The sequence below is a fragment of the Dunckerocampus dactyliophorus genome, chromosome 18 (genome assembly GCF_027744805.1).
Source record: "Dunckerocampus dactyliophorus isolate RoL2022-P2 chromosome 18, RoL_Ddac_1.1, whole genome shotgun sequence".
In the NCBI taxonomy this organism is placed as follows: Eukaryota; Metazoa; Chordata; class Actinopteri; order Syngnathiformes; family Syngnathidae; genus Dunckerocampus; species Dunckerocampus dactyliophorus.
Window position 1 is genome coordinate 15,490,385 of NC_072836.1, and position 18,132 is coordinate 15,508,516.

At 41.2% G+C, this 18,132-nt stretch overlaps 1 protein-coding gene across 4 annotated transcripts in view; it reads right to left on the reverse strand.

Annotated features, from left to right (window-relative positions):
- The window catches only part of plppr2a (phospholipid phosphatase related 2a), a 58,513-nt gene extending 48,545 nt beyond the window's left edge, over positions 1-9,968 (reverse strand). For all 4 annotated transcript variants that reach the window (XR_008566719.1, XR_008566718.1, XM_054759169.1 and 1 more), the window contains exons 1-2: positions 9,593-9,968; positions 718-829 (exon numbers count right to left, since the gene is read on the reverse strand). Coding sequence is in view for 2 of the 4 variants with exons in the window: in XM_054759169.1 (XP_054615144.1) it covers positions 718-786 (69 nt within the window). In the remaining 2 variants the exon portion in view is untranslated. The remainder of the gene's footprint in view (positions 1-717; positions 830-9,592) is intronic.
- Between the last annotated feature and the right edge of the window lie 8,164 nt (positions 9,969-18,132).

Genomic DNA, 18,132 nt, shown 5'->3' on the forward strand with positions numbered 1-18,132 from the left:
TTTAGAATGTTTTTTGATACGGGCTCTCACGGTGTCTTACCGGCCCACTGAAGGCCCGTGTACCAAGTGCACCACCCACCACCGGATAAACCTATGAAAAAGGTTTATCCACAGTGCAGCGAAAGAATGCATACAGACTATACAGGCTTAGGAAATGATTTTTGAGTTTTTTTTCAGGTAAAACAAGTTATTCTGTACACCTTATCCGATGTCCTCACCTGAACATTTTTTTTTTGTTGGAAGTCTGAGACCTCTGTTTAAGTCTGAGTCATCAATCCATGGTCTGACAAAAAAAAAGAACCATTTCCAAAGCATCACAGTACAGCTGCTGAAAAGCCTTCCTGTCATATACTCTGTGTGAATCATGTTGTTCACAAATATGCTGGAAAAACACTCAACACACCACAGAACAACTGTAGACACTTGAGAACACTTCAGCTGCTCCTGGTGTTGTAAAAAGGCGGGATGCGCAAAACCAGGAGGGATTGTCGGGCGGCATGTTTGCCGAGCTGTCCCAACTCCACAGATCACAGTGAAATATTCATTACGAACACTGAGATTGCAGATAGAAATCTAAAAGCTAAAAGGGGTTCTCTCACGTGACAGAACTAGTATTTGCATGGATTCAGGAGCCAAGCAAAGAGAAATGGGAAAATAACACTGACACTGAAAACCCCATGTTTGGAATGAACCGCTGTGTGGTCAGTGGATGCTTACCTCAACAAACAGGAAACAGGGGACAATGGAGCTGCTGCTCTTCACACCTGGCTTCTCCTCCGCTGCCATGACTGGATTTTCTTCAACCTCCCTTTTCTCAACTCTCAGCCTCCTAATCCAGAAGCAAAGAGCATCGAATTAGTCCAGTGTGAGTGTGAGATTAAGTGGAATCTGACCAGGACAAATGAGCTCTCGGCATACATGCAGGAGCACACTGGTGTTCTATTTCATTCAGGCTAGTATTTCTATACATTTTTGAAATAGATTATTTATATGAAGTATTCATATTTTATGAGTGTGCCAAAAGTGAACTCATTATGCTACCTGCCTTTTGCAGTCTGAGAAATTGCTCTGCATATTTTATATCTTAAAGACCAATGTGTCTGAAGGACATATGTCCTTCTGAGACCCAGAAAAATGATATATACATTGCATTAAAAATTGAATTAGAGTGTTTTTTGTATAAAAATAAATGAATTGTTTTGTTATTATTATTTTGTTGATTGTTATATTTATTTATTGTGGTTTACATACAATTGTGTTGATAAAAATAATATGTATGCTTGTCTAAAATCTTTATCCTGTGTGTTTTATTCTATTTATCATCATGATCAAGGAAAAATCGTTCAAAGATGTTGAAAAATGTCCAGGCAAAATTAATCAATTTCAGTGTTGGCAATACTGGCCGTGTATTTACTTGGTATTGGATCGAAAATTTGCAGTATCATCCATTCCTAGTCACAGGTGTTCATTAAACCCGCAAGGCCTCGGGTTGATTGCTTGTAACGATGGTAACAATGATGATAAAGATTGAGCAGAAATGGACAAAAAAAAGAATGGTAAAGTTAGCGTGCTTGTCACTGCCGCCCTTCCATAGAAAGGAAAAAAACAGTGTTTTTTTTTTTTTTTTTTTTAAAGCAGCACCAGCTGGAGAGGAGCAATTCATTTCTATTACTGAAGTATTTAAATTAAAATTCTGATCAACATGAACGTCATTGTTCGTCAAACGTCAAAAAGGCATTGTTTTTTGGGTTTTTGGGGGTTTTTTTGAGTTTACGGGTTGAGGCGCCGTTTAAGCACATTTCAGAGTACTGATTTGGCACCCGTATCAGATGATATCTAAATAATACCCAACCCAGCTCTTAATCTCTTCTTTTTCGCCAGTGGAAAGAATAGGCCTGAAGGATGAATAAGGCATGAAGCCAAGCTTTTAGGAGTCTTCGGAACAATGTTAGACTGCTTTTAGAGAGGATTATTTGCACTGTGGCTGCGTGTGTGTGTTCATATGTCTGCCTGGATACCAGAAGATCAAGGTATCAGAAACAGAAGGGAGGAATCATTCTTACTTATTCCTGTCACAATGACAACTTCATCCCAGGAAGAGATAAGAGGATGAGGCATGAGAATATTTTGTGTCTATTCTGATGGCGAATGGAGTGTTGAAGATGTTCTCCTCCTCGCTGTGGGAGGACACACAAAGAGCTTCTCTCTAAAAGTTTGGGACACTGAGCTGAGAAAGTGCACGTATGAGTTGGTGATATGGCTATTGTGTTTTGGGAGAGATGTCCTATGTGGCCAAAGATGAGTGGGAGAAGCTTTGAAGCTTTCATCTAGTGCAATTGAGAAGTAGGACGCCTAGCCAGGGGTGATTTAATCGGAATAATAAAGTTTTTACATTCCCAACTGATGTACAGGTGGACTTCTGGGCTGTCCTAGATATTATGTGGTGAAAATTTTCCTCTAAGCCTTTCTCAGTTTTGCATTATCAATGTGAAAATATTTATATTAATCAGGACAGAGGAAAGGAACTACTGACCAGTTGCGGGTCTCTCATGTCAGCGGCATTAAATGGACACTCCTGCTATTTTCAGTCACAAATGACTATGTGAGGTATGTGCAAAGTGATCGCTGTTTAGTGTATGCCTACAATATTTTGCCTTTCTTAAAAGTCTCAAGTCCAGATTGCAAAAATCATCTCTGTTTGCATTCAACTTAAAAAAATGGCTCAACATTCTGTTATGTGCATGCCAGGCCAGTAGATGGCAACGTCAAGAAACATCACGTGCAGGCTCTGAAACTCATAAAATATATATAATTTTGGTACAAAAACACAAGAGTTACTGGTTACGTACAGTGCGTGGTGGAAGAATACAGAAGAATTGTCTCCGAAGCGGTGGTGCGACAAAGAAAAGAAACGCCGTCACCATGGAAGTGAATACGAGCATCATAAAGAGCTCAGCGAGACGAGACGCACCTGCAAATATCGGTCACTCTTTTTGTGCCGTGAACTTGACTGCCGCAAGCATTATTAAGGACAAAGATTGTTTAATGCTAATGAACGCTAGAGGGGGCAGGGATTCTGTGTGCTGTTACAAGCAGATCTGGGAAGAGAAGCGGAGATTATCCTTGCAGACTAGCCAGGGACAATATTTTAAGAAGGTAGAAAGGCCTGCAAGACAACCACGGGGATAAAAAAAAAACAAAGTTGTTCTCTTTTTATTACTGCATAATTTAATTATTGTATTTACAGTGTGAGTGCTAGGAGAATTTCGGTATCAATTAGGTAAAAGCTCCGACTTACATTAAATCATCAGTCTAAAAGGGAACTCCTCTGTAAACCGAGGACCACCTGTACTTTGTATAGTTGGCATTCTAATATGGCATATTGAAATGCAGTAGTCCCTTGTTTATCATGGTTAATCGGTTCCAGACTTAACTGCAATAAGTGAATTGCCAAGAAGTAGGATTCAATATTAATAAATGGAATATTTTCATAGTTAGAGCATAGAAAACCTTTTTATGACTTTCTAAATACTATTTTTGCCAATTATTTGAGCCCTGTAGACATTAAATAACAGCACTATTGTCACCTTTACACTCCTATTATTCTTCATTGACACCGCATTGCTCAAGTGTAATGCCCAGGCTACGGGATCACTGCAGGGGCACAAGAGATGTACTTTAAATGTACAATGTTGCCAAGCTAACTAGTAAGCCTCCAATTTATTTATTCTAACCTTAAAAAAAAGTTTCATACGGAGTTGGGAAGAAGGACAAAGTAAGAAGCCATGTCCACACGGAATGGGAACTTCTTTTCCACTATCATTTCGGACATGCCATGGCTGACTCCATGCAGTGTGAAGGTAATCTAATGTAATGTCATGTCTCATCAATGTAACATTACTGACTAGTCACCAGAATACTACATATAACTTGTCTTTCAATATTTTTTTACTAATAGGCCATAGTCAACCACAAAACAGCAGCCATTTATTGATAAATAAATTTTCGAAAAAAACACGATAGTGAAGGACGACTGTAATGCGACTAAGTTTGACGCTGTAGTACAAGCACAAATCCTTTTTATATCTTTCCTCTGTCCCTTTCCTTCCCTCCTCTTGGATTTAGTAGCTCTCTTTCGCTCATCCATTATAGCATTCAGTCCTTCTGTAGATGATTTGTTTGGCGCATTCATTCTCTGTGTTATTTCTGGCTTACTGTAGATTGATGCAGCATTCCTGCTGGGAAGCAGGGAATTTCCTACTGGAGCATATTTACATGCACATTAGTTCCTGTATATACTCACTCGCACTGTACGAAGATGTGTGTACTATGTGACCACTGTTGTGTTATAAAACATATGCCAATATGATGAAGTGCAATTTAAGGCCACTGCAAACCACAACTCCATTAACACAATACATGGATGATTTACTATATCTTTCTAATGGAAAAATATTGTATACAGCTATTCTTGTATTGATTTCTTTAAACTGTTTAGTGCCAATGAGTGTAGTCATTTAAAGCATTGGACCTTGTGCTGTGTAAAGAAAAGATCTCATTCATTTAGCTGCAGTGGTCCGTCACCCAAAATTCTATGCCGTAGCTACGGAAATATTTGATTTTGAAATAAGGACTCCTACTTTGCAGAAAGTCACTGTCGGGTCAGGAACCAATTAACCGTGAAACAACGGATTACTGTTCAGTGGAACCTCGGTTTGCATGATTAATTTGTTCCAAAAGGTTGGACGAAAACTGAAACGTACAAAAACCGAAGTGATTTTTTCCTATAGGAAGTAATGTAAATCCATTTAATTCGTTCTGTACACACAAATTATGAACAAAAAAATACATTTTATACAGAATTATTATAGTTTTACATGGAGAAAACAATGATAAACTTTAGCTTCCTTGATTTCTTATTTCTGAAACTTGATGAAACTTATTGTTGATGTGGCAAACAGATAACATTTGTGTCACAATTGTCAAATGAATGTGCCTCACAGGATACCGTAGTATTTTGTAAACCAAGTACAGTCGGCCCTCGCAATATCGTGGTTCGATTGTTGCCCCCTCGCTGTATTGCGTTTTTTCAGAACTTAATCAATTCTGATGTTCCGTGGTAGATTATGGTCTATTATTCGTAAAAACAAATTGAAATACCAGTGATATGTAGTTTTCTGGTCACTAGGGGGCAGTAATGACGCAAAACATAGACACATTACCTTACATTACGTTACCTTAACATTGCATGAAGTCATGAATTCAGCCATGTCATGCCCGACATGATAGAGTAAAAAGAGGTTCTCCTCCCATTCCGCGTGGAAGTAGTACGTTTTTGGCTCTTAAGTTTAGAATAAATCAATTCTAGGCTAACTGGTTTGCACGCTAGCTTGCTAGCAAGCGGCCGTCTCGAGTACCCGCAGCATAAGAGTTGCGCAATGTGTTGTTAACAATAACAGGAGTGTAAAAGTGACTACAGGCATGTTATTTCATGTCTACAGAGGTCTAATAATGTTAAAACCATATTAAGAAAGTCATAAACAGGTTTTCTATGCTGTAACTACAAAAATATTACATTCATTTACTTTGAATCATATATCACGGAAATTAATTTATCGCGGTCTGGTCTGGTCTGGAACCAATTAACAGCTATAAACGAGGGATGTCTGCATTGTGAGATTTGGTGCTGGGTCCACTAGTCCACCCACATCTTAATTAACAACCCAAAATTCAGCATGCCAAAGGGTAAAATACACCAGCTTGTTACGCACAATACTGCACGATAACCGAGACACTGTGCAAGAAACGAGGCACGATTTTGGCCAAATTTTTTGTCCAAAACGGAATCATATGAAAACTGGGGCGTTCAAAAACTGAGGTTTTACTGTCTATGAGCTCCGTTTTGCTTGCAATTTGAAATCTAGTGTAAGACCCTACGCAGATTTTCAGTCCAGATGGTTTTAATCCGATAAGCGCAGGCGAAGTGAATAGGAAGCTTAATCTGATGGTGTATCAATCAGAAAAAGTCCAACTAACCTGTCAACAGAGACAAAGTTGGCGAGATATAGCCAAAGAGGAAAAGATGCAAATTACCATTAAATAAAAAAGATGGATATGAAAGCAGCAAAGAGAGCTGCAGAGGGAAATGTGGATTTAGTGCACATACATAATGTTGAGGGCAGGACACTGGAGTCCCATGCTGCTCCAAGGACTCCAGTAAAAGCACAGCAACCCAGGCAGCCATATGCCCTCTCTTCTGGCACTGCAGTCCATCACCATGCCCCGGGACATATACCGTACATACGCTTGTTATTTGAACACATACACCCTTCCACATACACGACCCATTTGCCACAGTAACCCAGCTCATGCTTGCTTTTCAAGTCATTTGAACCTTGCCATACAGTTCACATCCCCATTTGAAAATAAATCCACAATCGGTAGCACGAGGGAAGGTGCAGTGGCGCAGCATGAAAGTGCCAACTGTCAATCAGTCACTCATTCTTCTGTTTCAGTGCACTTCATGTCGAGCGATGCCACAACCTAAATAATCAAGAGAGCAGAGCATTTCTAGAGGGGAAAATGGCTTTATAGTGAGTTTCTGCAGTGTGTTTGGTGTCATGACCATAAATCTAGTCCAAGAGCTATCAAAAATATGTTCACAAATATAATATTGCTCATTTTGACACTTCCAGAGAAGAAATTATTTAAAAATATATATTTGCATGGGTCATGAACATGGATGTGCCTGTCTGAAGTAGTCAGTCCATCTGGACTGGCAGACTGCGGTGGTGGTCATCCTCTTTACCCCTTCTCATGCCGGGATTTCTTGGCTAAAATGCCTAAAATAATTGAACCCAAAGTAAATGTAAAGCTGCCATTGAACCATTTGGAATAGATGCATGGCTTTGGGCTCTTTTGAAAGCTAACATGCTTAAATGTTAACCCCCACAAGAATCTGTGTAAGTGCTACTGGCACCGAGTAACAGGAGTTTGAATGCAGTGACAAGAAACATTTAGTTAGTTTAAAAAATAATGTGCCTTCAAAATATCTAGTTCGACGGTATGCACCGGAAAACACAATGGGGCCATAACTTGAGTCCTCGCCTAATCCAATATCAAATTTGCTAATGATACTACAGGAATTCAGTATTTTACACAGGTCTTTCTAAATTTCAGATCAAGCGTTCCAAAAGTGTTCCATTTGGTGACCATTAGCCACAGAGTACACTGATAACTCTATGCTGGACTGGTCAGTCAAATCTCAACAATCTAAGCTTTCCAATGACTTATAACACGACTGGACAAATAGGGTACAGCCAGTTTAATCATTAAAACAGTAGATGGCCCGGAGGCAAAGGGTTAAGAAAGGGGACCAGAGGGTGTGCTCCAACTACAGAGAGATAACACTCCTCTTCCATGGGGAAAGTTTTTGGCAGTTAGTCGAATTAGGATACAGGCGGTACAATGTGGTCATCACAGGATGAACAAACATTGTGATCCCCATGTAGTCAATTCATGAACCGGAGTCATGAAACGACCAATTTGAACTGTACCAATGTCAGCAATCATGTGTGTACTTTACAGTCTTCTCATATCAGGACACAGGGGTTTAAACAAGCAATATTTGCGTTTGTTTTGGAGGGTTTTCCCCCAAAAAGGGGGAATTGTATTGCACAATTAATCTTTCTGTGAACTCTAGAAAAGGTCAATTTGACCTGAGGTATAACAGTTCATCCATAACATGTGTACCCCCTACATAAGCTTCGGGTCTGGCAAAACCTCTACTTCCGTAGATGGAGGATGCCCAGATAAGGAATAACTTCTGGTAATTTGTTTAGAACTCTGTTTAACTGCTGTTGAATAAACTAATGGAACCCTTTTATCCCACAAATTGCAGATGTGTTATTCTCAATACTCAAACCATGGCTCACCTCTATGTACATGGAAGGGTACAGAGAAGTGAGTCCAGGGAAATTTGTCCGACCAGTCCACATGGGCTTTGTATACTTGGAAAATTAATTTGACCCTGTCCCTCTCAGTTTTCTGGAAGGTTGGTCAATTATTATGGTCAATTTGGTTCTTGTACAATCGACGTTGGACTCATGGCCCTTTTGTCACTATTTCTGTTCATTTTCTTTGTGGATAAAATGTCTAAGAGTAGTCAAAGGTTTACGATCTTGGAGATTCAAAGTGGTTCAGATGGCTTATTAGACCTGCGACTTTCAGCATTTTTTGGGGTGGTTCGCAGCTGAGTGAAAGGCAATGGTCCTCGTCATGAGATCCATCGCTCACAATTTATTTGTCAGCGCTAAACTGTGGTCACATGCCTTAGGTCGCGACCAAAAGGACAAGATTGCGGAGAAACGTGTCCTAAATGAGCTTCCTCCACAGGGTGACTGGGCTAAACCTTACGCCTAGGTCGCAACTGGTTGTACGGGCTATATGCCAAAAAAACACAAAAAAAGCAACGGAGTGTGACGTGCTGATTTTCGAGCCGTAGACTGGCCGCAGACCAGCCGCAGAGGTTTTTTGTCATGTCTACGGGTGCTTATGTTAGGTTGCAAGACAAACTTACGCACATCGTACGTACGGCCAACTCCTATGTGCAACCCGCGTACGTAATTAGTGCGGTCAACGCACGTTTAGATATTTAGTACCTCCTCCATGTCTGTCAAGATCTTTCCTTCATGGTCACCACAACTACGTTCCCCACAAAAAAAAACAAAAAAACAGCGATTTGGGGAACGCCAAAAATTGCACGGCCAAAAAAATCATACGTCCGGTTGTGACCTAGCCTTGAGAGACAGGGTGAGGAGATCGGTCATCCAGGAGATCCTTCTCATTGAAAGGAGCAAGCAAAGGTGGCTTGAGCATCTATTTCAGATTCATTCAGACCCCAGGGTAGACTAAAGGCACACTCGAGGGACTATGTCCCATAGCTGACATGGGAACACCTCGGTGTCCCCACGAAGAGTTGCCCGGAGACAGGGAATCCTGGGCATCCCTACCCACCGTAGACTTCCGCCTCTGTGACCCATATACATGGAAGATAATGAATGGAGTATTGTGGGTGTTTTTAGTGGTGGTGTAGAACTGCATTGTTATCTTTTGGAATCAAACATGATAAAACTCCGATTATGCAAATGTTGTGGTTGATCAGTGTATTTACACAAATGTGCATTACAAACATAAGCGTTACACCTGAATTGATTGAGCAAGCATCCCGATTACTACTTTAAGAAAATAGTAACATCTCAGTATGATTAACAGAGTGCTTTATAATTACTTGGGCATTGTTTGGGGAATAGCATGGCAAAATGCTGAATATCACAGATAGACACCCCTACCAGGACACTATACACACCCACAGGCACACTCCAGAATCATGGGAGAGCCACGCAACAAACAGATCCTTGGTTACCCACTTGCAGTGCAGAATATGTAAAATAGTCACTTTCATAGCACATGCAGATTGTGCTGCTCCAGCACCCAAAGCATGTTGGCTATTAAAATCTCCCCCTTGTGAAGGAGAAATCCATCCCTGCATTTATAAGCCCCCCCGTTCCCTCCCTTCTCATTCCCTGCTTACCTCGGGTACCTTGTTGTTGGGCTGATGCTTGTCGTGGTGCGAGATTCCTATGCGGTGACCATGTCTGATCAGATGTTGATGATGTAAAAGTACTGTGACAAATCTCTCCTCACGTCCTCAGCTTCTGTCCACAGCTCCTCAGACAGCCAGATGAAGAGAAGGAGGCGTGCAGCAGCAGCACGTTCACACACACACATGCACACACTGTACACACGCCATCCTTTTAACAAGCTTGCTCCCAAAACCAGCACTGACTAATGATTTAAGTGGTTGAAATAACCTCCTGTGCAGTATTTGGTCCAACGCAGCGACAGTAGAAAAGGGGAGAGAGGGAAAGCATGTCTGAGGAGTAAGAGTGCATCTGCATGTGTGTGAAACAGTGAGAGAGAGAGGGTGAGCGAGAGAGGGAATGCATTATATGTGTCAGCTCATTTGTATTCAGAGCTTGTGTTCCCTCTCCATTCCTCCCCTTGTCTTCCACTGTCCATCTCTCCTCCCACCATCGTTCCTCACGCTCCCCTTTCTCTCCTCCTCCCATCCCTCTTACTTTCTTCCTCCTGCCTCTTGGCGAGTGCTGTGAGAAACGAAGAGGACATGAACTTGACCCAAACATTAGTGCAAAGACAGAGACATGCTGCAGAATATGGAGAGGTGGTGCGCCTGATAAATATATGCTTTTATAAGACTGCTCGACTGATTACCTCTAGCCCCGCTCAGTCTGAATGTGGGTAAATGATACATGGCTATTGATCTGCCCCTCCAGGAGCACACGTGACATCCCTGGTCAGAAGAGAAAGAGGAAGATCCGATCACAGCTGTGCATGTATCATGCTTTTGTGTTTTTGTGCAGGTGCTGGGGTGGGAGGATGTATCAAAGTTTAGTGATATAGAGGAGCAGAGAATTGTGGAGAATGTGAACCAGTCAGGGCACGATGAGAAACAGAAGAGAGAGAATCATCAATCAAAAGAATACCTACTGTACATACTTGAAATCTGCAGCCAAAACGTCCTGCATTTAAAAAATAAAAACAATGACATTTCTAATGAGGTATGCAATACGAAGATTTGACCAGAGTGAAATATGCCAACAGCTATCAAGAGTCCAAAGAACATTCCATTGGACCCTCGGGAGTACTTGGAAAGTTCAGTTTTTGACCGACTTTTGTCTGGTCCTAAACTTTTCCATTAGCACCAATATCAAATTTTATCTTAATTCTAGTTCAGTCACTTCTGAGCACATCATTGCACAGTTAATGGTATTGCAACTAGGATCTACTGCTTGACCCCCACCCCCAAAAAATTATTTGATTTTCTCAAATAGTGGGGCGGGGCAAAACTATTTGACACTTGTGAGAGGGAGGGGACACTATATTCTATACGACTGTATATACCAGGGCACCTTAATAGGCATCCGGCCTGCAGGCCACCTATTTATGGAACCGCAACTGTTTTGCTTTTGTTGAGTCAGCACAGGTATACCAGGACTTGACTCCATGCCAATGATACACAGACAGCCTGTTGCTGCGCCAAACAGAGTTCACTGCTGCGTGTACATTTCTCTTTCACTTTCGTTTTTGAAAAAGTTGTGTTCCAATTTTGCTGCTGAAAGAAAAGTTCATTCATTTTCCGCTTGTCCTCACTCGGGTTTTGGTGGGTATGCTGGAGCCTATCCCAACTGACATTGGGCGAGAGGGTAGGGTACACCCTAGATGAGTCGCCAGCCAATCGCAGGGCACCTCTAGACAAACAACCCTTCACACTCTCATTCATACTTATGGATAACTTAGAGTCGGCAATTAACCTAACATGCATGTTTTTGTAATGAGGGAGGAAACCGGAATACCTGCAGAAAACCTGTGCGTGCACCAAGGGAACATGCAAACTCCACGCAGAGATGTCCAATGAAGATAAGAACCCAGATCTTCCAGATCTCCTGACTGTGTGGCCAACGTGCTAACCACTGGGCCACCGTGCAGCCCTAAAAGAAAAGTTGAGGATGGAGATTGTGAATTGAAATAAGATTGGACTGAAACATTTCCATATACTCTCCCTCCAATGAGCACAAGGCCAGGAGACAATCCCCCTAGTGGGGGCATGACAGAAAATAATTGGGAACCACTGCCCTGAACAAATAGGTAACAACCTTTAAATAGGTAACTACTACATTGATTGTTGTGTTTCATTTACAACAAATGATTAAACCCAGCATCTCATTTCTACAACAATACATCCCCTACGGTTGTGCAAAATATATTATTTAAATTATTGGCCTGACTTATGAAAATAAAAAACAGAAGCTTCAAAACTGATTACCTCAAATGCTGAAAAATGATCCTGTAGTAGGACTATTGTAGGATTATTTCCCCAAACCTAATGTGACGAGACCTCAGTAGGTTAGGACTACAGAGCCATTGAAGCCTTGAAAACACAGGAAAAATGCCTCACTTGACAAAAGAGTAACATTTGACTCTGGAGCAATAAAAGAAGGTCATGTGCTCTGATGAGTCTGAGAGACTGACCATGTTTCAGAAGAAGAGGGGGAGGAGTATGGTGTGATGCTCCCATCAGGGCTTGTCCCTTCTGTACACCCCTGTGGGCGCAATGTTGTAATCTGGACTTGCTTCACTTGGTCAGGTCTTGGTTCACCGACATCATATGACCAAAAAATGAGGTCACAGGACATTTTGAATACAATGAATGGGTAGGTTTTGTATGTGAATCGCTTTTTGGCATTTTGCAAGACTATGATTCCAGGGTTCGTGAGGCTCAAATAGTGATTCAGGAAACAAAATCCACTCCTGATCTGAATTTTATGACCACTTCGCAAGAATTTACATTAAGGAGGTAGTGCTTCAAAACGCAGATAGAAGAAATGGGTGTATGACTTTTTTTTTTGGAGTAATTTAATGAAAGTGAAATCAAAATTTTAAGACCATAGCCTTTAAAAGCCAACATCTTTGCAAACATGTGGATTCAGTGTCATTTTCTGTATTCACACTATAATTATCTCTTACCGGCATGACAAGGAGATCCCACCTGAGATGTGTTTTTCCACACAGCACAGTGGAGGTGGTGCCATCAAGATCTTGGGTGCTTTTTCCTTCAATGGAACAATGGAGCTTCAGGTTGTGCAGGGGCGTCAAACGGCATAAGGCTATGTGGACATGTTGCAGGGGCCATCCCTCATGACTGAAGGCCTTTGTCTTTGTGGTATTGACTGGTTTTTCAACAGGACAGTGTATCCAATTGAGAACATTTGAGTGATGGATAGCAAAAGAAGTTAACAAAAATGGACATCAGCTCCAGACAGTGAATGTCCTCCGTGAAGCCGTCTTCACCACCTAGAGCAGCATAGCTTCCAACAACTTCAAATTAAAAGCACAAAATGAATACAGATTCACCGTCGGTACGAGCCTCGTGTTTGTTTTCTACAGAGAATATTATTCAATGGTGGTTTGATGTGTGGGTGACAGGCAGCATGCTAGCATGAATTAACTTGAGGATTTGCACCGAACAAATACACACACTGGCACTCACCACAGATGTAATAACGTCATCAAAATCACCTTTATGCATTCAAACTTTGTATTTTTCTTATCATTGTTTCCGAAAGTTTTCAACAGCCCTGTGGTTGGGGACCTCTGCGTTTATCCTGTGGGAGGCGGCTGAAGTTCAGAAGCTATCTCAGCTGAAGCCCCAAATCAAATCAAATGTACCTCTTTTTAAATAAAAGGTGACATCTGATCCCAGTTTGTCAGGAAGCTTTCATCAGAAAGGAGCTACAACACTCTTTCATAATGCACGTAGCCACATTAGCAGCAGGTGAACTCCAGCGGCTCAGTGACACCCTGGGGTGTACTAAATGAATCAGGAGGTTAACCTCAGGAGTCTCTGCTAGCCACTGTGTTGGTAGCGCCTGCCTTGCTATCATTAATATAAAATTACTTCAGAGACAGTAATAGCCACCAGTCAACCAATGCTATATTTTATGAATGACAGTGCATTAAGAACGCCAAACACTAAAATTGGACCAAGACCTACTTTTGCATGGCAGTATGATTTCTAAAACAACCAAACAAAAAAAAGCCTGTCTCGCTGGTCATATGATTAAATATTCATTTCAAAACACTTTTTCGTAGTTGTACAAGCACAATATAGTAATCCCTCGCCACTTCAGATTTTGCGGCTTCATCCTGTCACGGTTTTTCACAAATATATTAATTAATAAATCATGCTGTTTCATGGTTGAATACAGGCTATTATTAGTTAAATAATATGCATATTTCGGCAAATGTTATGGCTAAATAAACTAAAATACAAATATAAGGCATACAGAAGACTCATTCAAAGACTTTTGTGATCATATGCTGTATTGTACACTGGTCACTAGGTGTCAGTAATGTTTACTGTAATGTTTGGTGAGACTTGAACGGCAAAACAACAGGCTTTTACTGCAGGCACAATCATTTCTAAAGCCTAGGTCACAACAGGTCGTACGGGCTCCTACGGCCGGTCTCTGTGCAAAATAACGCAAGAAATGCACAGAGGGTGCTCATGTAATGTGCTGATTTTCGAGCCGTAGACCGGCCGCAGAGGTTCCTCATCCAAACTCTAAGGGCGCTTAAATTATTTTCAGGTTGCAAGACAATCTGACACACTTCGTACGTCTTTGTGCGTCGTCCATATGGCAAATGTGTGTCTCTCGTACGTTTTTCTGGTGTCAGGTTTGGGAAAAACACCTTTTTTTTTTTGTACGTCGCACTTGCGGACTCCTATGTGCGTCGTGTGTCACACGTGCACCCCATATACGTAATTAGTGCGGCCAAAGCACATTTGGATATTTCATACATCCGACATGCGTGAGAGAGATCTTATTCCTTCATAGTCACCACAATAAACAAAAAAAAAAGCAACGATTTGAGGAATGCCAAAAAAATGGTTCATCTGGTTTGAACCTAGGCTTAACACGAGCTACTGTTACAGCACATCAAGCTAAAGTTCAACTCTTCCTGTCCGCTCCACACTCAGCTCCCCTAGCACTGGAACACATTTACAGCAACACACACGAGCGCAATAACCCGAACACAATAATAACATTTCTGTTCCCTGTAGGGGCATGACAAGAAATAATTGAGAACCACTGTTTCAGACTGATTTGTCATTTTTTGTCAGTGTGCTCAAATTACCATCTCACCAGGTTCCACTTCCCCTCCTCCACTGCCGAGTGGGTACTGTGGGCTGGCTAATATGTGTCTCAGTGGGATTGTCATGGTGGGAGTGGAGATGTGGCTGCAGTGTTGAAAAAATGAAAAATCTGCCTGTTATCGGGTCGTTATAGTTTACAGCACCAAGGACGTCTGTCCCATGGGTCTACTCTCCTTCAGGCCACATACTCTGCTGCGTTTGTCAGTCCATCCCCCGACTCCCCCTCTGGATTCTTATGCCATTCGTTATGACTGGCAATGGGGAGTGACAGAATATGGTAAAGAGAATGTTGGGAAATTATCGTTCTAACCTAAAAAATAAGTCAACCAATATGTACTGAACTGTATATACAAAGCTCGTCCATGCAAAACAACAAATCGACTTACTGATGCAATGCAGGCTTGGATGCAAGCCTTTGCATCAAACTTGACGCAGATGAATGCCTTCCTTTACATTAGCCGCATACTGCCACTGAACACGTCTCATTTAAATTATTCACGTATAGATTCAGTGTCAGTGAAACATCAGATGGGCACTCGTGCAAGATTTGGGTCAAATGTGTACAGTTACGAGCATGGTGTGAGTCAGAAATATACACTGAAGCATCCACCACTTTTAGCAGTACACATTCGCGATTTAGCATTCACGCCCTTGGTTTAAAAAAAACAAAAACCTATATTGTAATCTCTGAAAACCCGTTTTTTTGCGCAGAAAACACATCCCATTTATCCTAAGTCGGTCATAATTGATAAAGACGTGATAATACAAGTAAAAGGTACGGCATGCGTGTACCGCTATTAGGAAGCCCACAATTTTACATGTTTATGTCTTTTTTGTCGAGAGTTGAGATTTTGGCCGCCCTTGAACACATCATAGTTGTGTGCTGTGACTATACACTGTGAGTCTGATTTAGTAGTAGTAGTAGTAGTAGTAGTACTTTATTAATCCCATAGCAGGGATTAAAGGGGTTAAAGGCACACATTTCATCTGTTAATTGATCATCTAACATTATCATTCTTTAGTGGTGATTTTATACATGATGAATGTGTTTATTATGTATTTAATTAAGTATTTATGGTTTAAAGCTGGTTTGTGCACAAGTGAACAATGGTAGGCTCTGGAGCTGAATCTAATCTAATAGTTACAAGGGTCACTTTTATTGCAAATATTGATCTGAAAACAGAGGAGAACAATCAACGCCAAGCTAGTCAGGATGGTCTGGAGAGGGGGGAGCGACCTTGTGTCAAAAATAGACATTTTTATGGGGGTATGAATTACTCACGGTTTTTCGCTGATGGTCCCGGAACGTGAAATGCAAAATCTAGATCTACTCTAATTATCTTAGTGTGTTTCAAAATATACAGCATCATTCCTTTACGTAAGACAACTGTGCAGTCACATGCAACATTAAATATGATCAATCCCTGGAGGCCACATGAGTGCACAACAGGCATTTGCAATTTGAAGCCCATCATGTAAATGCACACTGCACACACACGTACATCCACCCTGTTAACAGAACACATAGTTCCTGCACAAACACAACCCCCCAGTACAATATTGTCCTGCTCAGTATCATTATGCTGAGGGGTCCAGCTGTGGTCTGTAGGGCCAGTTCATTAATCAGCCCCACAACAAAGAGCCAAATTCCTGCACTATCCTTTGTCTCTTTCTCTGGCCCATCCCAGTCGACCTTCAGCAAATTCTGCAGCTTATTTAGCGTCATATTCTTTAATGCTATTTATTCCCTGGCAGGGATATGGATACAGTGGAAACCCGGTTAGCATCCGCCCCAGTTAGCGTGTTTTACGCCACAGTTTCCCCTCGGTTTGCCTGGCTGCTGCGGTTAGCCTACTATATGGCGCACATCTTGTGGTACTATTAATACATTGCATGAGTCAAACTGTGTTCTTGATGTATTTTTATCACAAACTGTCCTTGTTAGCTTGCTAATACATGGAAACAGGAACTGGAAGTCGCCTGTATGATGTCATCAACTGTTGACTCTTAAAAAATGTGTACACACAACACGTTTTTATAGTTTTACAATCATAACTTTACATGCATAAATCATTTCTAAATGTATATAAAAGATGTATGAAAGGGATAAACGAACATTTAAGCTTACTTTTACCTTCGCTGAAGATGTGGCTGTTCCCAAAGACAGACAAAGATTCAGTAGTGTTTCTCACCTTCTTTATCAAATGCTGGCACTTGCAACTTTTATTGACTCCATTTTGGGTTATTGAGGTGAGAAACACTATTAATCAGAGTCACTGGATTTATATTATTTTGTATGAGAAAAATGTATTTGGTTTGGAACATCAATTGTTCGCCCCAGTGAGATGTGAGACGTTTTTTTCCATCGGATTTCAACAACTGTTGCGGTCCAACCAGTCAAAGCAAAAGCTGCTATAATTCTGCTGTTGATCAAACTTACGTAACATTTGTAGGATCAAAACATGATCGCTTTCATAAGACTTCAAAATGTGATAATAGTGTCCACTTCACGACTCCAAGTCACTACTTCCTGACGCTGCACGCTCCACATCATGGGAACTGTAGTTGTTTTAGCCATAAATTAGCCACATCATTAAGCATCTTTGATTGTGCTATGTGAGTGTGTCAAGAAGGCCTTCTATGAGAAGAATGAAAATGCACTAAGCTAAGAGACTGAAGGTGTGATGATATCTAACAACTTTAAATAAAAATATAAACACAATTAGCAAATACACAAAAAAAAATCTTTGCACCAAAATGTGGTGAGGATTGTATTACGATAAATTGACTCACTCTGTTTCACCCCTTAGAATCATCATGGCACATATTTCTGTTTGTCACCCTCCATGAATCATGAAGTACCTGCTAACTAACAAACGGACAAACACAAATACACCCGAATTTTGTTAACAATTCAGCCTTGGTAAAGGTGTGTATTGCTAAAACAATGTACTTTTGCACAGTACTGTATATGTGCATGCCATGACAAAATACACCACTTGACAGATGTGAACAAGGTACTCCAAATGTCAAAGTGGGACTTGGGGCTGGTGTAGCAGGTGTTCCTCGCTTTTACAGTGATTGGGAAATAAATTCCATCTCATGTGATTTCATTTTCAGAGCTGCAGTTTGCTAATATCACCCCCTCGCCGTTTATGCGGGATCCCGTGAAGTCGCTCCTTGCTCATGTTGGCCTGCAATAAAGCCTTCAGGCAACGGGAAATGATGCATGTTATTGTGAACACACCAGATGGGGTCCTGAAGCACAAACATGGGTGCAGCGCAGCAATGGCTTCATAATGAGATGGTAATAGATTCAATTTTATAGGTAAGGG